Source organism: Cryptomeria japonica, chromosome 6, assembly GCF_030272615.1.
Source record: "Cryptomeria japonica chromosome 6, Sugi_1.0, whole genome shotgun sequence".
NCBI lineage: Eukaryota > Viridiplantae > Streptophyta > Pinopsida > Cupressales > Cupressaceae > Cryptomeria > Cryptomeria japonica.
This window is the reverse complement of record NC_081410.1, coordinates 131369144-131393986: the sequence shown is the minus strand read 5'-3', so window position 1 is coordinate 131393986 and position 24843 is coordinate 131369144. Positions and strand designations below refer to the sequence as shown.

The window sequence follows — 24843 nt, the reverse complement described above, 5'->3', positions numbered from 1 at the left end:
TGATCTCAAGAGAAATAGAGATTTCAGATCTGCTACCCCTCATTCAAGGAAAAGACCAAGAGACTTATCTCACATCCGATGCTTCCAATGCAACAAGCTTGGCCACTTTGCAAGGGACTGTCAAACTCAGATCGAGCAAGAAGATGCAAACATAAATGAAGTATCAAATCGTGAAGATTTCCTCCTTTGATCTATTGGTTCGTTGATCTATCCGTAAGTTAAAATTCTGATCTTGTTGTTTTTATTTCAGTAATAATGTATTAGGAAACTAATCCTTACAGTTGATCTATTGAAAATTATTGGTTTACAAGCATGATCCATGAAGGCCCACTTCAGCCATTGCCTTCGGATCTAGATTTGAAAGTCTACTCTAACTTTCTCATTATTAAGGACACAAATTTGATGAACTCTATTTAGATTTAGGATTGAAATTTGTTGTGGATTTATTAGCTAGACAGGCTTTTAGAGGGAGCCTCATGTTTTCTTGATTTTGTTGAGTTCTAATCATTGTGTTTCAGATAATGAAATTGATATGTCTAAAATTACTTGATTATTGCAAAATGTTTATTTTATGATGATACTAACTATGATACATTGGGTGTATCATCCACCCTTTGTGGAGTGCAAGGTGGCGGTTCTCTCTCACCCTCTGCGGAGTGCAAGGTGAGTCCACACTCTGCGGAGTGCAAGGTGGCAGTTCTTTCCACCCTCTGCAGAGTGCAAGGTGGAGGTTATTTCCCACCCTCTGCGGAGTGCAAGGTGGCGGTTATTTCTCACCCTCTGCAGAGTGCAAGGTGAGTTCACCCTCTGCGGTGTGCAAGGTGACAAATTGTCCTTCTCTGGGAGAAGTTTATGTATCCTCTGCGGTTGTGCATGATTTATGTTATATGGTTATGTATATCTTTCAGTATTAATTATTGTAGGTGTGCATATGGAAAAATCTCTTTCATCCTCTGTGGATGTGCATGATGAAAGATAATGGTGTTATATGCAGGTTCCAGGAAAGTGTGAAGTTATGAAGCGTTGGCTTCTTCCTCTACAAGCATTGCTAGAGAAGATCATGTAAAGGATCATTGTAATGTAATTGCGTGATCAAATCACGAATTGTATATTGATTGAACTATTAGGGCTGGGCCCTAATCCTAAAACTTGTAAATGTTAATGCCATGAATTTGTCCATGTGAATTTGGTTATGTATTTATTTTCCTCCCTAGTTAAGAGGGAGTGTTGATTTTGTAACTAGGTTAGAAAATAAATAGGATTCGGATTGCCTTAAGGCATCATCCGAATCCTTATAGGGCAGGGCCCTATCTATTGTATTTATGCGTAAAACAAATAGGGCTGGCCCCCTTATATCCTCCACGCCAAACATAAAAGAAATTCATGCTTCATTATAGGGCCGACCCTATATTGAAATATACTAAGTTAAGCCTACACTCCAAACGTGTGGACCTATCCACATCATTGTTATATGAAAAATGGTTTTAGCGCCCAAGGATAAATGGGCCGACCTAGAGATAAGTAAAAAGATGAACCTCATATATATTTCAGCTACTTGCAAGGTTAAAGACATATACACATTTAGCGAATATTATCTCTGTTATCAAGCAGCGAACTACCTTCAGTGATTAGCGAATTTCATCTAGAAGACAACAAACATATCCAGTGAGCAACGAACATATCTAGAAGACATCGAACATCATCAATACACACCAAACCCTATTGGTATTGCAGTGGTAGCATAGCAAACTTGCTCAGGAGCTCAGCGATCACCTTTGGAGGTCTGCAAATTCCATTCAAGGGACATCGAACTTCATCCTTGTGACTGTAACATCAGTAGATAAGCTCTCTATTACAGTGTGCCCTAGGTTAGAATTATTACTGTGATTAGTTTAGCTTCAAGTGTGAAGCTCATTGTAAACCCAATTGGTTATTGCCTAATCAGATCTGAGGATCTGTTGTTGCTGGGTTTTTCCTCCTAGAGGGAGGTTTTCCCAAGGTACTTGTGTCTTTGTGTTCATTTTGCTTATCTCTACTTATCAGCAAACAATCTAATTAGGAGCTAATTCTGATTTCTGGGTTCTTATATTAATCTGAAAGGCTAATTTCAACAGATTCCTGTAAAGACTTCTTCAGGGGTTACATTCTTTAGAGCATGATGAGGACATCTATTCTGAATGTAAACTGCTACTTTGGATGCCTCCGCCTATAGAAAGGGTTGTAGGTCTTGATCATGAATCATGGCTCTTGCAGCTTCAACAATGGTCCTGTTCTTTCTTTCAGCAACTCCATTTTGCTGAGGATTGTAGGGAACATAGAACTCCCTCTTAATTCCTGCCTTAATACAGAAATCATAAAAACTACTTGAGGTGTACTCACCTCCATTGTCAGACCTTAAACATTTAATTCGATTTCCAGTAGTGTTTTCAACCAAGGCTTTGAATTCTTTAAATCTGTTTAGGACTTCTACAAACTCTTTAGATTTAAGAAAGTAAATCCATGTTTTCCTAGAGAAATCATCTATGAAGATAACATAATAAAGGAAGCCGCTAGGAGATGCTACAGACATGGGACCACATAAATCTGAATGAATGAGCTCTAACTTTTCTTTAGCCCTACTATCACTTTTATGAAAAGGGTTCTTTACATTCTTACCCATTGCACAATCTTTACAAGCATCATCATGAGATAAACTAAGACTAGGCATACCTTTAACCATTTTACCGAGAGTGGGAAGGGCTTGAAAGTGTAGATGTCCAAGTCTTCTATGCCATAGCTCGCATGATTCAGGAGCCTCATGGATGAGAGCTTGAATTTGATTAGCTGCAAGCTTATATAAACTATCACATCTATTTCCAATAACACGAGCAGTTTTGAAATTAGATTTCTTAGACCAAGCAAGTACTTTCCCTTTAGAAAATGCTATTTGCAAACACTTATCTTCTAAGGCAGAAATGGAAATAAGATTTCTTTTAATACCAGGTACAAAAAGGATATCACAGAGTTGTAAGTAAATACCATAATCTAGTTTTAAAGAGGTAGTACCAGAACCTTTTACTGATTATCGAGCATCATCACCGATTATCACGTGAAGGTTGGCATCCTTTTCTATCAGATCTGAAAGATGCTCACGAAAACCTGAGATGTGTCTGAAGGCACCACTGTCAATTATCCAAGTATCACTGTCCATAGGAACATTGCTTGATAGAGCAGAGATAAGAAGATAGTCCTCATTTTGTTCAGCAACTTCATTTAAATTGACTTCCCTTTCCTTGGGATCATTCTGACAATCTCTGGCATAGTGACCATACTTATCACATCTGAAGCAACGAATGTGGGAGGGATCTTTTGACTTCTTCCTTGGATCATAGGAGGAGGATCTAAAATCTTTGCTTCTCTTTTCTTTCTTCCAATGTCCACCTTTCCTAGATTTAGCTAAGAGAACATGATTATCATCTTTGTGAGAGTTCTTGAATTTTCCTCTTACCTCAATTCGAGATTCCTCTTCAATGCAATCAGATTGAAGACGCTCAAAGTTGGGACGATCAACTCTTCCACCAATGCTACGAATGAATGGTTCCCATTCATCAGGTAGACCATTTAATGCAATCATAACAAGATCTTTATCCGAAATTTGACAATCAAGAGTACTTAGCTTGTCCTTTAGTTCATTGATCTTCATGAAGTAGGCCATGATTGAGTCTTCTTCTTTCATTTTCATGTGAAGAAGCTGCTGCCTTGGAGCAAGAGCCCTGCTGAGGTTGTTGACTTCATACATCCCTTCCAAGTGTTTGATCATTTCCCTGAGAGACGCAAATTTTGATATGACAGTGACAAGATGATTCTTGACAGATTCAATTATGATCTTCCTAGCCTTGAGGGAGTCTTTCTTGAACTGCTTCAGTTCTTCAGCATCTTCAGGAGGGGACAGCCTTTCTTCTTTGACCTTCAAGGATCAATAGAATATGGACTTTCCAAGCAGCAAAATTAAGGGCTTCATCAAGTCTATCTTCAGCCCTCAAACCTGATATTTTAATCTGAAAACAAACAGCAACTATATGCAACAAATAATTTACTAAAATTTGAAGTTAGTAACACCTTAGCTCTGATACCATGTTGAATTTGTGACCTAGTTCAGTAATCAGATTTGTAGCATTTAATTATTTGCTAACATTAAGTAAACCATAATCAAGTAAATGCAAGAATGAAAACAAGAGAGCAAGAGACCAACACAAATACCCTGGGAAAACCTCCACGGAAGAAAAACCTAGTACTAAAGACCCACAGGTCAGATTATGTATTTTCTTAATTGCATCAATACAATACTTAGCTTGACTCTTCAGATCTGCTCCCCTTTTAATTTATCAGATCTGCCCTTCTGATTACACCAAGTCTGCAACAAGGAATACCAAATGCCTTCTATCTTCTTGAACTAATTCGCACAGTCCTCTTCTATGTTTCGCACCTTTAGTTGCAGAGCTATTTCGCTGATTGCATGAGGAATTTAATAAATGATTTGAGTTTGCATTTGATCTTTATTTATATGAGCTTTTAACCCATATAACTTCAAGTCGGCCTTATGCATTTTGGCGCCAATTTGATTTATTGTGGCGTGCTACATATTTAGTGTGGCGTGGAGATATGGGGCTGGTCCTGTCTTGGGGGCACGTTACCCTTTTAGGATAGGACCCAGTCCTATATGGGTTCGGATGTTGCTTTAAGGCAATCCGAACCCTCTTACCTAGTTATAAACAACATTTTTGTTTGTGTTTTGCAATGTTTGAGATGATATATATATTTGAATTTAAGATAAATATTGCCTTCAAATATCAGTTCTGAAAATCAACAATATATTTTGTAACTTAAGAAAGGAAGTTTCCAAATTTATTTATAATTCTGAAAATACAAGTCTGCTGTATGAAATGGACCCTAGTTCTGCAGTATGATTTTACAAGTCAGTTCTAGAAAATGAGTTGCAACAAGTACAAATCCGTTCTTTCCATTCCAAAACTATTCCTAAATGTAAAGTTTGTTTTAGGCCCCCAAAGTGTTGAAGTGTCTCTTCAAGAAACTAGGCTTTTGACCTAAGAAACACTTCACTTTGCAAGAACTGGTTTGGTCTGATCTAATTCTGATTTTGCTGTTGTAATCACTCAAACCCTCTAAAGTATCATGAAATACTTGTACAAACTGCTGTTAATGGAAGAACCTTGTAACCCAAAGACTGGACAACATCAAAGAGCTACTCTAGCCCAAAATATAGCCAAGAAAGGGGTTGGCTAGACAAGTAGGCAGGTTACTCAGAAAATACTCCACCAAACCCCCTCTATTCCTTGAAATCAATGATCAAATCTGCCCTTTCCCACTGCAAATAATGCAACTTGCCAATACCAATGCTAAACAACAGTTATAATGACTTCTATGAGCTCCAATGTTGTCCAAGAGGGATCGGCCAGGCAAGGAGGCACCTCTCTTCAGCAATAACCAGCAAATACTTCTTCAAAACTGATTTTCTATGTGCCCAAATGAAACCCTAGAAGTAGAGTTTCCTCACACACCCTAAGAAGATCTTCCACAACTACAGGTTTGATGACTTGTGAATGTTTCCGTCCCACAAGCTTCTCCAAACCCATAAATTCAGCTAAGCTCCTCTAAAGAAGCAAAAGTGAAATAATAACCAACATAACATAACCAAGATGATTTCCAAGTTGCTTTCTAATCAAACTCCAAAACCGTACGCCCTATTTAGGGTTTCTTTCCCAAGCACCCACTTTATGATTTTAATTTGAGTTTTACTTAATTCCCAATGTCTCGTTAATATCTTTGTCTCTCTCCTCAAAGGATGCCCAAGTCAAATCACTTATTTTTATTGTTTCCAACTGCACTCGGAGTGGTGTCCAAAGAAAGTGACTTTATTATAAAGTCATTTTCATAACTTTTGAAATCTAGCTTTTAGATTCGCCTTTTAATATCATTTGCAATATTACAACTAACCTCAAAATGTAGTGAAATCCACTTTCTCTCTCTTAAGGTGTCCATACCCTCTCTCTAAGATTTTAGGTGACTTGTATCATAAAGTTCACCTTACAATGTTTTTGCAATATCATAAAATAATACTTTGATGCCTCCCGATCCACTCATTATGTTGTTGTTTGAATCCTGAGAGAATCAACCCAACATGGGTCCTCTATCCATCCTGTTAGTCAACGAGGACTTGGTGATAGACTAACCCTAATTGGCTGACATTGGTTAAGAAGGGGACATTACAAAAATCAAGGAAAAGGTTCCAACAAGAAACAAAAGCAGTCAAAGCCAAAGCAAGGATAGATCAAAATCATTTTCTCCTCAACATGACAATTCTTCATCCTCTTCCAAGAAGGGAAATTCACAAAAGGAGGAGAGGCCAACTTGTGCATACTACAAGAAAGTTGGCCACGATGAGCATTGTCGCCATGCTAAGAAAATTAATGAATTGACAAACATCATCAAGAAGAACAACATCAATTTTCCATCTGTTGTAATGTCCCCAAGTAAGTTTACCAATTTAGACATCATTATACTATGTTCATTGTACATGAATTGGACATTTGAAAGTAAAGTAATATTTTAACTTAATTCGATAGGTAAATACAAGATGCTAATTATTGTAAATATTAATAAATCATTAGTAACATGCCAGTCTTATTATTTGCCCTGTCTGAGAGAAGATACAAGTTGGAGACAGGTTGCTTTGACACCAAACTCAATGGCTTCCCTCAAGTTGTCGGATCCAAGCCCTTAAGCCTTTCTTGGGCCCCGCCTGCAAGGTGCTCAGGGTTGCTGATCCCTACACTTTCTTGGGACAATTCATTGGCTGGATTTACACAGGCCTTTCCCTAACCACATCCCTGCTCTTCTCCTCAGTTTTTGTATTTGCTGGTTATTACCGCTGCAGTATATTATTTCTCATTTTCAGCAAATGGGTAATGTTCATTTAATGTTTGTAATCAATTTTGAGCATCTGGGTATTTCCTGTTTCATATCTACTCTGTATCTTCAGATTATAGTTGACTTGAGCTTTGAAAGTTGCAAGTTATTATCATTTATTCTCTGCTGTTGTAAATCTGCATTTGCAACATATATATTTTTGTACTCTCTATTCTCTTTCTCATTCTATCAACAAGTGAAACAAAAAACCCAAAATACAAAACAAAAACGACACAAGGCGGCTGCATATTACAGTGGTATAAGAGCAGTGTATTCTGCCATCCTAGAGGGTACAACATGATAGAGCAGTGCTATGTCTGGTCTGCAAACACCTTTTGCACTACATTATAGCAGGAACAGGTCTGTTCCAAATTTAGTTGCAAAAGAACAGAGGGCTTTAGATAGACAAAATAGAGAGAGTTTCTTGAGATTTAGAGGGAACAAAGGAATAGATGAAGTTGAAAGGTAGAAGATAAATCGGTCTTATAGTTTATTGTTGTACTATGAAACCAGTAAACCTTTTGTAAACATATTGAGGGTGTATATAGGAGACAGACTCTTTCTTTTCATCCAATTGTAGCCTATAAAAGTAGATTTGTTTTGAATTGATAAAATAGTTTTGTTTTTGGCTTCCACAGGTGCATGTTATTGTGTGTAAGACTAAAGGTTCCTAGTTAGGGTAGTCATTCATTGGACCCCCTTGCCTAGACTACGTCACGTGACCATTCAAAAATGTCTTCTTCGCTAAATACTTTAATGCCTAATGATCAATAAAGAATACAAATAGGGTTGTCAGCAAATACTGTCAAAATTTCTGCAGCGTGCTTGAACTCTTCAACCATTGAATGACGTACAGGACTGTTACAAATGCATAGATGCAAATTATACTAAAAAACGTCATATATAAGAGACAAACGAATGATAAAATTCATAGAGCTTTGAAATTCATTCCATCATATCCAAAAGAGGTTACATCATGACATTTATATAGGCACTTATCCTTAGTGCCAATTGAATCTATATTAGGACCGATTTTACATAATTCTGTCCATGGTTGCTTAGCCTAAAAGAACACTTACATTCTTATTCATAATCCTAACATACACTATACGGCTGAAATGTACATTCTAGATGCCTTATCCCTAATTATATGCTTGTACAAATGTAATGCATGTATACCTTAGTCCATTTTTAGCATGCACTTAACAAATATACAAAATACAAGAAATTTCTATGCCTATAGTTTATCTTCCATTTACCCATGCATTCGCCCATACAACACCAGGCAATCAAATTACCAACCTAACTCATACGACAATTGTCATGGCTTTGTCATTGTGTAAATAAAATATGTTATTGTAATTAATAGCACCTCATCATTATAGTTCACCATAATATATTTATACATGCAAAACAATATATATCCGAAATGCCAAGTTTATGAATCTGTAAAACTGTGTTGTATAGGTACGTATTGTTAATCACATGATACACCTAAATGAAATAGCATTGTGTCGGCATCACCTACCTATACACTATGGCTTTACACAAGCAAAATCAACTTAGTGAATTTATTTGCCATTCCAATATTCAGGTAGAGGCAGGTTAATTACTTTGATATTCAACAATTATACTATTAGCATAAAGAAATTCCCTTAGCAACAATTGTCCAAAAAAAACAGTTCAGGAAGTATTCTTCTAGTGAATTTCAGATTTTTCTCCTCAAGGGTAATTATGTGAAGTTTTCAGCAACAGCTCCTCTAGGGACACCATATTTCTTCCCTTTCTATCCTTTTCTTCATTCTGTTTGGGTTATTCCATAAGGACCTTCAACTTGTTTAAAAGAACGCGATAGCATTGTAGACCATCATATTAATATATTAAGTTTTCAATATTAGAAGGTGAAACTGAAAGACCATTGTTTGAATTTTTATCTAAACAACGATTCACTTTAACCTCGTTTCAGAAGTGCATGAAATCAATACATTAACTTAAAACACTACAATCTCATTTAAAAAATGCATGAAATCCATATGTAAAATGTTGATTCAAGTAGCATCGATCAGATAAAACCGTATACCTATCTATTTACATCAAATGACGAAAGATGGTAATGCAGATATATATTTCAAATGAATGATTTATATATCGAACCTCTTCATTATCGAATTGCAATTAAATACATGTCCAAAACATTACCAATATATAATCGTGTTATATTAGAATTGACCCGAATTAGTTATCGGGCTTGTTTGCTTTGATACCGATTCATTATCGGGTGTGTTTATATCGATCTGTTATCATTTACAATGACACCGATTAGTTATCATAGACACCGAATAGATCGGTTGACATTTGGAAGAGTCACGACCAAGTGACATCTTGGTTGGACATGTCTACAAGACATGTCCGATCAAGGTGCCACTTGATCGTGACTACCTTACTATATATGCATCATTCAAAAGAAAGGGGATGACATTGAAATCGATACATGTTCATCCTCCATATCTGCAGCAAAAGAAAGATCTTCAATATTATTACTATTCTTGTTACAATATTGAAGACAACAATATTATTGTCATAGTCATAATACCAAAATCTTAAATACACCATCTTGCATATAACTTGTTCATTAAATTGGAAATTGCAATAACATTTACATAAAATAATGTTTTTAAAGGATAACAAGGTTTGTTTTCTTTTCGTGCTTTCCCTATCTCATATAGTTGGTTTAGAGAAATACACCTCTGGCATGTTTATACAGTAATGGTAAAATTGGCTTCCAATGAATTTGCACCTGTTTTGTATTCAGAACAAATGATTTTGTTATAAAGTTTTCAGATTATCGTGTAGATATGATATTAATCCCTTCTGTGAATGGCAATCGATTTGCTTTTACATATGAGAATTGGTATGATAAGTTTTTATTTTCTCTTTCAGAATGTCCGCCTTATAGACTTTTGATGTTTTTGTTCTCTTTCAGAATGTCTGTAATATGTAATAGACTTTTCATGCCATTTCCAATATCAGCTAAAGAAAGACCAACATTTATTCTTAATGGCGTATATTGCCACCCAAAATTTCTGTAATTTGTATCAAGGGCATATGATATATGTCTAAATCAAAGTTCCCAAGCTCGGACTTGGCAAGGCCGACTCGACTTGTGACTCGGCTATGACTCAAAAACCCTTGAAATTTAGAGATTTTTAACAATTTAAAACTTGTTTCATGCACCCATTATTGAATAAAGCTTAAATACACTATAACATCATCAAATAGAAGCTAATTTGATCACATACATAAACATACATCCATCACATGCATAGAAATGTAAATTGTTGCTGAAGGAAATAGAATACATAGATATATAGAGTTATAAATGTTGTCAAATGTATATAAAATCCATGACATCAAATGTTCCCAAACATATATGTAACTGTAAACAAAAACAAGTCTATGGCTCAGGCTCTAGCTCATCCTCAGCCTAAGAGTAGTCTGTTTGCCTCCTACAAATGTGTCTAAGGTAGGTCCTGGATGGCTGAGTAGCCACAGTCTCCGCCTGTGAGGTGCCACAATGATCAACATCAGTTGGGCCTATGCCAGATCGTGCTCTATCCTCCTCCTCTGCCATAGCCACAACCTCAGCCTCTTTGTCTGCCTGGTCAACCCACTCATGGTCCTCCTTAGTGAAGATGGGATCGGTACACTCAGTGATCCACTCAAACTTTGGATCGATCTCCGCTAAAGTGATCGGAGAGGAGTCAGTGTCCAAACTCTGTCTGGTCCTAAGACGAAGGTTGTAATGAACAAAAACAAGATCATTCAACCTCTCTATAGACAATCTATTACACCTCTTCGAGTGGATGTGCTCGAACATGGACCAATTGCGTTCACATCCAGAAGCGTTGCATGGCCGACTCAAAATACAAATGACAATTTTTTGAAGGTTTGGGGTTGAGGGCCCAAACATTTGCTACCATCTATCTGAAATAATGAAAAGAAAAAAAATCAAACTCATTTCCAACTTTAAGGCTAGATTATAAAATAAAAAATTAAAATGCATAAGCCATAAACTTAAGAATCTTAAGTTTACATATATTTCTACCTGGCTGCAATTGTGTCCGAGCCTCTATGCACATGCTACTTGCGAAGATTGCCCCTTCTTGATTATTATATTTATCTAGCTGAAGCGTTGTACTTGAGGCTGTGCCATCAGTACACAACTTTTGTACCATTGTATACAAGCCACTAAGAACCTCTTCATCCGCCTTGAAGTCATCACGAAATCGAAATGTCGGATTGAGGTAATAGGTTGTTGCATGGATGGGCCTGTGAAGCTGGTTCTACCATCTCCTATCAATAATCTCCCAAATGGGGCCATACTTATCTTCATCTCTTGCATATATGGACCTAATGGCCTCCTTGGTCCTATCCATACCCTCATATATATAGCCCATAGAGGGCTTCTCCCCATCAACAACTCGTAGGAGAACTACGAGGGGCTCAGTGACCTACACATAATGTTAAACAAAAACAATTAAGTCACAAATTAAATTAAAAAAAAGCAAAATTGCAAAGTTAAATTGTTAATAAATTAAAATTAAATTACTAAATAGTAGATACTAGATACTAAATGTTAAATCGTAATAAATTTACTTGCACGATTTCTCCACAGGGGGTCCAAAAACCTGGCTCATAAAAAATGCAATTTACCACATCTATCCCTGCAGTGGTCGTAGCATAGGATGAGGAAGTCCACTTCTCACCAACAAACATACGCCTCAAAGCCGCCTTTGATTTCATCAAAGATTTCAATGTGAGGAAGTTTGAGGCAGACCTCATGATACTAGGACGAGCCAACTCCTTTTGCCCCGTGTATTGCCTCATAATGCTAAAGACTAATGTATGATTGTAGATAAACTTGCTGATATTTTTGGCCCTTTCAACTATTGATTTCACCCATTCAAGCTTACCAATATCTTCCAACATGAGGTCAAGGCAATGGGCCACACATGGAGACCAAATAATTTTCGAGTGCCTCTCCATCCAAAGTCTACCTGCAACAATTTTAAATTTATTAGAAATTTTTAATTAAAAATTTTGATGTGTTAGGAAAATTTTAAATAATCATAGATGCCTCTCCATCAAAATTTGAAAAGTTCAAAGTTTACCTGCAACAACATAACTTGCTGCATTATCTGTCACCACCTGCACCGCATTTTCTTCCCCCACCTCTTGTATGACTTCCTCAATAGCCTCACATAAGTATCTGACATTTTCACATGTGAGGAAGCATCAATAGACTTCAAGAACATGGTGGATCCCGAAAATAGAGATTCAACAAATCAAAATTTAATTTATTCAATGCATTTAGGGAAGTACAAATTAGAATGAATCATGATCAATCACCTCTGCAGGAAAGAAGAAAAATTTAGGAGTGTTCTATTCCTCCTATCCGTCCAACCATCTATCATGATGGTGCAACCCTTTTGGCTCCAAGACTGTCGGTGGTCCTCTAGCTCAACTTTCATATCCTCAACCATTTCTAACAAGAGGGGGCCACTTAACTCAAGATCAGTAGGGGCTTTAAACCCCACACCACAAATGATTATGGCATCTACCATGCCTTGCCAATAAGGAGACCTGTCACAAATAGATTATGATTAGACATAGTAGAGTTCAACTTCAAACTATAAATTTACTTTTAAATTTAAAGCAATCAAATAAAAAAGAATTACCTGGCTACAATAAATGGAATGTTGCAAAAGTACCAAAACTTGCAAATTTATTTTCTTGCAGCATCATGAACCTCCTTGTTCCAACCCATGCTCTCAAGCGAGGGTTGTGCCTTAGGAGTACTGTGTGGCACAAAATAACTATCCAACTTGGATTTCCGAACTCTAGGGCCAAAGGTAATAGTGCCACTAGGAGGAGTAAAAGTAGAAGCACTAGCACTGGCAGAAGCACTAGGATGAAAGGGAGGCATGGAAGAACCCTCTCCAACATAGCTTGTGGATGTGGATGCGGATGCGGATGTGGGTGCATGGGAGCCAATAGCACTTAACTCTTCCAGTTGCCTCTTCTTAGTTAACTTTTCTTGTTCACGTGTTTCTAATTGGACATAACATAAACATTTTGCTTCAGTAGTTTGTTTTTTACATACCTTAATATCATGGCCAGGTATATCGGCAATATGGTATTTAAATCTATTGATGCCACCAAAAATAATTTCTTTACAAAAAAATCATTTTGTTTGATTTTTTTGTCTACCAATAAAGTCTTCAATATATTTCCAAGCCTCATCCTTTTTAGTCATTGTGAAAAATGTGTTTTTTAAAAGGTGAAGGCTGCTGCAATAAGAAAATTTTATAAAGTTATAAACTAATAGAAAAAATCAGCAAACCCTACTTTTTTTTAAGAAAAAATTGTAAATACATGTTGACAAATTTTCTCTAAAAAAATGTAGGGTTTGCACTTTGCTATTATTCTACTTCTCTCATTGAAGTTAAGCTAAAAAATTAAAACATTCAAGATCTGTAAAGTTAACCGTTAAACTAAAAAAATTTAACAAACAAATGAAAAAAATCCATTAACATACCTAAAAAAAACCAACAAAATCTACAAAGTTTAACACTTACTCTTTCAAATGAGTTGAGAAGTCTTGCGATGGACTCCTTGATGCTCTCAATGCAAACCTATGGCCTCCCCAATGTGATTTGTGGTCTCCTTGATGCTCTTCTTCCCTACTGGTTGCAAATCTATGGCCTCTTGTTTTCCTTCCTCTCTCTCACTTTTCCTCTCTTCATCTCACTGTATTCAAATTCTGTGATCAAGAGGATAGAAGGGATGAATATATAATCTGAAATCAAACTTGAACTGTTGCAGTGTGTTTGGAAGGATGCGCAACACTTATTGATTTCGGTATTGTGTTCCTCCTCATTGTATGCGTGTTATATATATGTGAATGAGGGGGTACGTAGTGAAAAGATATGTCTTCCCACGTGGGAAGACATATCTCTCCCCTACGTACCACTCATGATAACCCAACACGTTAACACCATTAAGATCATCGCTGATCGTGAGGAACACGATTATGAATCGCTTAATCATAGCCTGTTAACATGAAAGGGTGTGACCGGTGGCAAACACCATGATTCGATTTAGATTTTATTTATTATTTATTGTTAGCGTATATACTAATAGTTTATCTATTAACATATATGTTAACATGTAATTAATCCACACATCGGAATTATGAAATTGTATGATCGACGTTACAAGAATTAACACTCCCTCTTAGCTAGGGAGGATACATTTCATGTTAGAGAAAACGTCACAATTCATCCATTGATTGTGAAGAGAAAAGATATCACACCATAGTGATATTTAGAGATATGGCTCAACAATGAATATCAAGTCTCATGATACTCACCATAACTCATAGTTATCAAGTAAGGTATGTGCACTGGCATCAAGTCACATGATGCCTACCATACTGATAATGATTCATGGTATGCCCACGAATATTATGTCCATAGTATTCACCATGAAGATCTCTATCACAATAATGGTTTATTTAATGATACCAACCAATTGATATCTACCATAATGTCTCAGAGATACATACTATCATGACATGTCCACAAATATCAAGTCACATGATATTCATCAAGATAGATAAATTGATAATTGTAAAATCGCCACCTTACAATACCAATTTGAAACAAGTTTTCATTAGTGAAAAGTCGTCACCCTTCAATAATGTTCACAGGGGGCCCATGAAGTCATAGTCACACACATGACAAAAGAGTTTACACATTAAACATCTTAAATATATTAGTATATCAGAATAAATGAGACTCTATCTCAAAATTAAATAACATTTTCAACCATACCAAGTTTATCTCTAAAGTGTTCAATCTTGATCCTGGAGAGAGGCTTGGTAAGAATGTCTGCAATCTGATCACCTGTATTAATATAATTCAGTTGGATCACATTCCTTTCCACCATATCTCGAACATAGTGATAAGGAATTTTAATGTGTTTAGACCTGTCATGAAACACCAGATTTATTGAGAGCTTGATGCAACTCTGATTGTCACAATAGATGACAATAGGATTTAAGGGCTGACCAAACAGTCCTACAAGCAATTTTCGGAGCCATACTACTTCTCTTGCGCCCATGGAGGTTGCAATGTATTAAGTTTCTATAGAACTCTGAGCAATTGAAGACTGTTTTCTACATATCCATGAGATCATTCCCGATCCTAAACTGAAGCGACATCTCGATGTGCTTTTCTTGTCAACTACGCTTCCAACCCAATCAGAATTAGTGAATCCATGTAGGTAAAGGTCTACATGTTTATATTTCAGACCAAAACCAATAGTTCCTCGAAGATATCTCATAATATGCTTTGCAACAACAAGATGTATTTCCCTAGGTTCACACATAAACTGACTTAGTGTATTAACAACATAACATATATCAGGTCTTATGTTTACCAAATACATCAGAGATCCAATAATCTGTCTATAGAGGGTAAGATCTGCACACTCTGATTCTACAAGTGCTTCCTTTAGCTTGTGCTGATTTGTCTCCATAGGTGTGGTCATGGATCTACAATCCATCATTCCAAATCTCTTGAGTATATCAATGGTGTATTTTCCTTGATTAAGGATTATACCATCTGCCTATTGCCAAACTTCCAATCCAAGGAAGTAGTGAAGAATTCCTAAATCCTTCATATCAAACTCAAAGGCTAATTATTTCTTACATGAAGAAATACGATTATCCTCTCCTATGATTAGTAGATCATCAACATAAAGAATAAGAATTAATAATTCACCATTGATTACCTTGTAGTAGAGATTTGGATCTGCTTCATTCTTTGAAAATCCTAATTCCAAGAGATAGTGATCAATTCTTTCATACCATGCTCTAGGGGCCTATTTCAGTCCATATAGGGCTTTCTTTAATCCGCAGACATGTGATTCAGCCTTATGAATCACAAAACCTTCAGGTTGTTCCAAATAAACTTCTTCTTCAATCTTACCATTTAGAAAAACAGTCCTAACATCCATTTGATGGACTTTCCATCCTTTAGATGCTGCAATAGCCAAAACTGCTTGGACAGAAGTGTATCTGGCAACAAGAGCAAATGTCTCTTCATAGTCAATACCTTCTTTCTGTGAGAAACCTCTGGCAACAAACCTTGCTTTGTGCTTCTCAATGCTGCCATCTGCTGCATGTTTGATTTTGAAGAGCCATTTAGAAGATACCATAGATTTGCCTTTAGGCCTAGGCACAATATCCTAGACATCATTTTTCAGAATTGACTGATACTCTTCTGACATAGCATCTTTCCAAACTTGATGTTTGAGAGCATCTCCAACACAGGAAGGTTCTGCATCAATGGTCTCACTCATCAAGGCAGTATAACTAGAAAATAGGTTAGGTCTCTTACTTTCTCTGAAGTTCCCCTTTGGAGCAGCATAATTTTCAGCTTCTTGAAGCATCTTTTTAGCCCAAAGTGGTCTCTTCCTAGTTTCGGGATAACGTTCTTCTAAAGGTAAGTCTTGAACTTCATGCTCAACATTTTCAGGAGTCCCCTCTGAATCTCAGGGGTTGGATATCCATCCATGCTTGTAGGGAGATCTTGGTGTTCTAATTCATTAGAGCTTTTGGACCTCCTGAATGCTATGTCTTCTTCAAAGATGACATCTCTGCTTAGTTCAATTTGCCTTTGTCCAGGTATGTATACTCTGTAAGCCTTAGAGGTTTCGCTGTACCCAACAAATACCCCTTTCTTTCCAAAAGGTTCTAACTTTGATCTCTTTTCTTTGGGAACATGAACATAGACTGGACACCCAAAGATCCGAAGATGACTTATGTCAGGTTTGTTACTAGTAAAGGCTTCTTCAGGGGTTTTATTATCAAGAAGAGAATGAGGACATCTATTTTGAATGTACACAACTGTCTTAGATGCTTCAACCCAAAATGAGGTTTTTATATTTTGGTCAAACAACATAGCCCTAACAGCTTCTACTATAGTCATATTCTTTCTTTCAGCTACCCCATTTTGTTGTGGGTTACAAGGTACAGTTAACTCCCTCTTAATCCCAATATTTATACAATAATCTTTAAACATATCAGAAGTGTATTCCCCCCCATTGTCTGTTCTTAAGGTTATGATTTTCTTACCTGCCATGTTTTCTGCAAGAGCTTTGAATTCCTTAAATTTAGAAAAGATTTCTTTAGACTCTTTGTACCTCATAAAATATATCCAAGTCTTCCTAGAATAATCATCTACAAATATTACATAATATAAAAATACCCATATGGAGGGTACAAACATGGGTCCACATAAATCAGAATGGACTAATTCTAATACATTTTTGGATTTACTGTTGCTAGAATTGAAAGACCTTTTAGTATTCTTTCCCAAGGCACACCCCTTGTAGGCTCCTTCAGAACTGTGACTTAGTTTGGGTAAGCCAATTACCATCTTCTCTATCTTAGGTGGGCAAGGAAATGAAGGTGCCCTAATCTTCTATGCCAAAGTTTATTCGAATCTGGAGTCTCATGAATCAAGGCTTGAGGTGGAGTGTTGCAAAGTCTGTAGAGGCTCCCTTGTCTTACTCCAATGGTGTTGGCTTTCTTGATTGTGGAGTTCTTTGGCCAAGCAAGTACCTTTCCTTCCATAAAGGTTAATCTGTAACCCTTATCTTCAAGTGCAGAAACTGAGACAAGGTTTCTCTTTATACCAGGTACAAATAGAACTCCAGTCAGCTATAGGGATATGCTTGACTTTAGGTTGATATTGTAGGTTCCTATTCCCATAACTAGATAATTTGAGTCATCACCAATTGTCACTTCTTCATTTGAATTTTCCACAAGTGTATCTAGGTGCTCACGAAATCTAGTGATGTGTCGAGATGCTCCGCTGTCAATCACCCATGTGTTGGAACTGGAGGTGACTTGACTAGAGAGGGTTGAGTAGAAGACTAGTTTCTTAGAATCACTCCCTTTCTTAACTTCTACCATTGAAGCTTGTTGCTTGATCCTGTCTGGACACTTCATTGCATAGTGCCCATATTGGTCACATCTGAAACATTGTACTTCAAAAATGTCTCTCTTTTTCTTTGAAGACCCGTTTCCATTTGAGTTGTTGTCCCTCTTTCTCTTAAAGTTCTTCTTCTTTCTTTTCTTGTGAGAATTAGAGTTTATAACTTGAATGTCCTCATTACCATTGTTTTGTTTTATTCCTCTTGTGACAAGCCGCGATTCCTCTTGAATGCAATTGGTTTTCAATCTATCAAACTTAGGAAATTTAGAACGAGCACTGATTGCTTGAATGAATGATTCCCACGAGGTAGGAAGTCCATTTAGGGCCATCATAGCAAGTTCTTTGTTATCTACTAGATGTCCAATAGTGGATAGTTGATCCCTAAGCTCAGTGATCCGCAAAAAATAGGATGTAACTGTCTCTCCTTTATTCATCTTTATATGGTGTAGTTGATTCTTCAAGGTGAGAGCCCTGCTAGTGTTGTTGATTTCATAAATGTCAGCTAGGGCTTTGAACATCTGAAAAACCGTCTCATATTTAGAAATAACTGGCACAATGTGGTCTCTCACTGAATCCACAATTATCTTAAAAGCCTTCTCACTGTCCTTGCTCCATTGAATTTTCTTCGTATCATCTGAGTGTTCAGGAATTTCACTTTTGACATGGGAGTCAATTTTATTTTCCTTAAAAACAAGCATGATTCTGAATTTCCAAGATACAAAATTTGATGCTCCATCTAGTCGATCTTCAAACCTAACTCCAGTTGCCATTAGGATTATAGGAATGTGATCTACTAAGAGTCGGGTGAAAGTCTATATGATCGTTACAAAATTTAATTTGATCTTCCTTAACTTAGCTCTGATACCATGTTAAGTTTATTCAAATTCTGTGATCAAAAGGATAGAAGGGATGAATATATAATTTGAAATCAAACTTGAATTGCTGTAGTGTAACTGGAAGGATGCACAACACTAATCGATTTTGGTATTGTGTTCCTCCTCATTGTATGCGTGTTATATATATGTGAATGAGGGGGTACGTAGTGAAGAGATATGTCTTCCCACGTGGGAAGACACATCTCTCCCCTACGTACCACTCATGATAACCCAACACGTTAACACCATTAAGATCATCGTTGATCGTGAGGAACGTGATTATGAATCGCTTAATCATAGCCTGTTAACATGAAAGGGTGTGATCGGTGTCACGTGGGAAGACATATCTCTCCCCTACGTACCACTCATGATAACCCAACACGTTAACACCATTAAGATCATCGTTGATCGTGAGGAACGTGATTATGAATCGCTTAATCATAGCCTGTTAACATGAAAGGGTGTGATCGGTGGCAAACACCATAATTTGATTTAGATTTTATTTTTTTATTTTTGTTAACGTATATACTAATAGTTTATCTATTAACATATATGTTAACATGTAATTAATCCATGCATCAAAATTATGAAATCGTATGACCGACGTTACAAGAATTAACACTCACAACTAGCAATTAGAAGACCTTTTAGGGTTCAATGAAAGAGAGATTAAAAAAAAAGAAGCTTTTATTTATTTTTTGTTTTTAAATTCAAAATTTGCACATGTTGCCGACCGAGTCCTGGAGCTCAGACTCGGCGAGTTTTGCCATAACTCGCCTGAATCGCGAGTCGGACGAGTTATGGTCAAAACCTGCCTATTCCGAGTCCCGAGTCAACAAAACTCGTCGAGCTTGGCTCGACTCGCCAACTCGGCGAATTTGCTTGAGTTGCGGCGAGTCTGGGAACTCTGGTATAAATCAATTGTAATGCCCCGCCAGGAACCCTAAAGGAAAACAACACAACTAGGCAACTAAAGGGTGAAATAATTTTTTTTTGTTTAAAGACTAAGTGCACTAACTAAAACCATTGCACATTTATCAACATAACGGAAGTCTATCATATGTTTTCCTAAGGGTAACCACCGAAGATAATTTCATAGATTATATTAACATCACAGTTAATCCATTCAATTAGATAAATTGAAAACTTAAGTTCAAAACTACATATACATCCAAAACAAAGATATAAAAGTATTCCAATGTATCCAATTTCCATAAATCATTTAAACATAAGATCAAAGCAATAACATTCATTTCACTGACATAATAATATTACAATATCCATAAATACATGACTTCCAATAATACCACTGGTTACAAAGATACAATATCAAGGTTACATAAAAGTCTGATACAATGACCACACGGTCTCAACTGAACAATGATCTCGAACAAGAGCTGATACATAAACCACAAACCAAGGAACACCAGCGAAGCCTTTCCTCGCCTGAAGATACAATCCAGAACATCCGATGGGAAGTGGCACTACCACCCGACCATGTGATCCCGAAATGGAACCACCCCATCGTGCTAGGAGATAGTAGAAAATCCTCAAGCAAGCAAAGTAAGACAAGTACAAAATGATTACAAGACTCTGCAACCATCCATGTAACACAACTCACAAAACACTAGTGACTCTAAGAAGAGAGTGTCATCGCATAGCTTGATGGTTACCATGGTACAACCTCCATAGGTCTCGGCCCCCATACTTGGGTTTCTCCTGGTAACCTCTCCCGAGCCTCCGGTTCCAACTAAGTCTCATGCGGACCCTACCAATCCTTTTGTGAAGACAAGGTGATAAGTTTGCTATTCCAGGTCTTCTCGTAACATTATGAGCCCTGTACAAGCACTCACCTATGCACGAAGTACATTTATCTTAATTAATATTTAATCTACCCACCCCCTAATCAATTATTAGGTTATCACTTTTTAACTAACTTTCGACGGGTTATCCTGTCATCCACTTCAGGCACGGCCCCCGCTCGAAAGCCACTCTCTCTCCTAGGACACTAGTAGGAAATGTTTCTCTCTATGAGAACTCTATGGCGAAATAGGCAACCATAAACAATCCTGACAAGCACAGGTGAAGGATCAACAAATACCAACCCAAGATTGACCATTTGGACAAAAACGCACAATGACTCATATCAAATAGGTTATACAACAACACCCGGTCTAGGAGAAATAATAGCATAGGACACAATGACAATTTACCCAAAATTGCAATGAAATAAAGCTTGACTGAGAACATAATATACGCAAGACCTTATAACAAGTAATCTTTCCTTAAAACAACCAATAAGCATAAATAACATGCAATTTACGAATTTCCAGATAATAAGAATTTACAACTTTTTAACATAAAAAACAACCACTTTGTCATTTGTCCAAAAAGATAAAATACAAATAATTCTCCTGATGTATTTTCAACATATTTATATAAATTACCATTCCAAACTGTAATTAAATAATATTTAAAATAACATTAAAAAAATATTATAATAACTACAAAAAGAAACATATATATATATATATATATATATATATATATATATATATATATATATATATATATATATATATATATATATATATATATAAAATACATAATAAATTTAATTTATCTAACCCCTGGGTACGAAACCTGAAATAGTGCACAAGGTTTAGAAATTAATTAAAATTAAAACCACTTTTATAATTGCAAATAGCCCCTATCACGGTAGCCTAGGCTACCGTCAATAGCTAGTACTATCGTCCGGTAGCACTGCTACCGTCGGTAGTACCGTGTACTACCGCGAGTAGCGGCTGCTACCGTAGGTAGTGTTTTATTATTATTTATTTATTTATTTATTTTTATTTTTATATATATTTAAAACAGAGCAATAAAAAAAACAATACTTTTTCAAAAATTTCATTTGAATAAAATTTAACAACAATAATAACAAAAACAATATTTTTTTTTCAATAATTCCATTTTCACAAAATTTCAATTCTTCTTCATATATTTTTCTTTTAAATTTAATTAACCCAAATAAGGTAATTAAAACCATTTCTCAGGTAAATACCCTTTCTCACAAATCTTGCAAATTTCTATGCATCCTAAAATCCGACAAATTTTTCTATAATAATTTCTCTTAATTTTCTCAAAAATTACATACTTCCCATAAATTAGAAATACACATCAGGCATGGATTTCAAAACAAAAACTCGAATTCACCAGAATAGGGTTTTGGATTTGACAATTATTTTACACACATATCAAGCAGAGACAAATAGAAATATTTTTAATAAAACACACAAAAAAAAAAATCATCCAACCTGGTATAGCTTTCGTGGAAGAAATTTGTAGAAGAGCCCCAATCCCTTCAATAACTTCCAATAAAATTTCTTCACCTAAATTCTTGACCTATTCCTGTGTGTCCCTAAAATAAAATAAAGACATAACCTCTATTTAAACTAAAATTCTAGGTTCAATAGCTTTTTCACAAAAAACTTAAATTTAGAATAATAGTAATTTATATTTTATTTTCTAAATTTATCACATGCAATAATTAAAAAAACATTATTCTTTCTCTACTTTTTTCATGCACATTAATTAATTTTCTAAATAAGGAATTAAAACAATATTTTAATTTTAATTAATCTTTTTATTCATTTATTTATTCATTCATTTATTTAATTATTTATTTATTTAAAATTCAAGGAAACAATAAATATAATTAATCTAATTTATAAAAATATATTTCAAATACCATGTAGCTTGCAACTTAATTTAATAATTTTTTTAATTAACTAAATTTATAATCTCAATGCATAAACAATAAAATAATGAGATAATTTCATAAACTTAATTAATTAATTAATTAAATCCACTAAAACACTCAAATTAAACAAATCTCAAGCAATTACCCATAAAAGATAAAATGACAAAATACGAAGACCGAACTAACTGACAAGACGACCAACTGACGACACTCATACGAGTGTAACTGAGTAAAATAGGGTCAACTACTATCTCCTCCACTTCCATCGGAAAATATAAAGCACGCTCAGACCTGTGAAGCCAGGTGGAGACGATACCCCGTACCTACCCGGTATTTGTACCTACAATATCCTGCATCACCGAACCACACATGCATATATATACAATATAGAAAACATGACATACACACCCAAGAAGGAGAATCACGACGTTCCCTGTCTCACCAAAATGAGTGAAGGAAAATCGTCCCCTTGCATCCAATATACTCGCAAACACATAACATATAATTTCACATTGCATAAATAAAGTAAAATGTCAGTACATAGCAATAATACATAAAATGCCATAAATCACAAGTACTGAATACTGCAAATAAATTATACATCTCATCTCCAAATAAAGCATAATGTCATAAAAATATGAATAATATATCATGGTAATGTATCCACTGAAAAACAAACAATAATAAAATATGAGTCTAATGAGTTCAAACTAGTAGGGGTACTACATCAATCACATGAGCTTTCAACATGTATTTATGGAAAATATGGATGCTGTTTTATTGACCCTTTTCATTTTGATGTTTGGCAGTTACGAAGTTCTTCTGATCTTGGACAAAAGAAAACACAGGAATGAGCCTATATATTACTATGTGTTCAATACGTTACTTATCTGTTTATTTATTCTCAATATTTACTGGTGGCTTTTGATGTATCGAATGTTAGTCAAACAGATAAAGTCACAAGGGAAGGTTGGTGAAGATGTGAGATCAGGTTTGTGTCTTTTGGAATTTAAAATTAAAAAAATCTCTCAACAATGAACTGTATGAATAGATGGATGTGAACATTTGATTAATGCATACTATCGTGCAGATTCTGAAGGAGATGATGAGAAGGAAGATTGAAATACAATGCTCTCTGGGTTGAAAAGGAAAATTCAATTGATTGGAACCATAAGCATATGGAAGTATTGCATGTTCCTTTTGTCTTCTGGTGTTCTGGCTACATCATTATCAGTTTGCTCTTTCAGAATATTAGTTATTTCATTAATAAACATGTGGTGTACTCCATGCATCTTTTCATCTTGTGATATTTGCCAACATGTATGTGGGCAATATCAATGAAATTAACAATCTAGTAAAAATAAAATGCTGGCTTCCTTTCTTAGTATATGATAATGATTTTTGAGGATTGTTCATTTGAGTTAAAAGATTCCCTAGGTTACCCTTGTAGTATCTATATCCAACATATGCAATGTGAAGAGCACATACTAGATACACTAGAAATTTTATGTTATTCACAGTTGTATCTAGGTTGCATTTGGGCCCTTAGGACTCTTAATAGGTTAATATACTGTTTTTTTATAAACGCTGAATTGTAGGTTTCCTTCTTTGAACCCATAGGAATATTTCAAGTTTCCAGTTGATGAATGTGGTTTCAAATGTTTGACATTGCCCAATGTCATTATTGTTTTGTTGCTCACTATTAAAGATCATTGATCATAAAGCCATTGGATTCACCCTAGAACTGTAGCTTCTATTTGTTCTCCTTGTTCTTTTTATGTTGTCTTGAAAATCTTTTTTGGTATATGATGCTTAGGACAGATTGGCTGGTTTTGTAATATGAGATATTTATGTGATGCAAGATACTAATTTGCCTTCTATTGTTGTACCCTGCGACAAAGTTAAGACGAGAGGAAACAAACAATACCGAATATTGGTAGGCAATTTGAAGATATATAATTATTCATTATGAACAAAACACAATGAGGGGTTTCTTGCATTGTCAGAAATCAAGATCACATTAGTTTTTATGATGGAAAATCTTCTCGAACAACTGTACCCTGCAAACTAGTTAATATTTTATCAAAACTCTACCAGAAAATAAGACCAAGGAGCAACTACCCAACATCATGCCAAGAAAATTCCCTCATGGCAATTGCACTTAAGCTTAACC

The 24843-nt window shown here is 35.7% G+C and overlaps 1 protein-coding gene across 1 annotated transcript in view; it reads left to right on the top strand.

Moving 5' to 3' along the window:
* The window catches only part of LOC131044218 (ASC1-like protein 1), a 71932-nt gene extending 47875 nt beyond the window's left edge, over window positions 1-24057 (top strand). The window contains exons 5-6 of the mRNA XM_059207229.1: window positions 23480-23661; window positions 23761-24057. Coding sequence (XP_059063212.1) covers window positions 23480-23661; window positions 23761-23792 — 214 coding nt within the window. The 3' untranslated portion in view covers window positions 23793-24057. The remainder of the gene's footprint in view (window positions 1-23479; window positions 23662-23760) is intronic.
* The last annotated feature ends 786 nt before the right edge of the window (window positions 24058-24843 follow it).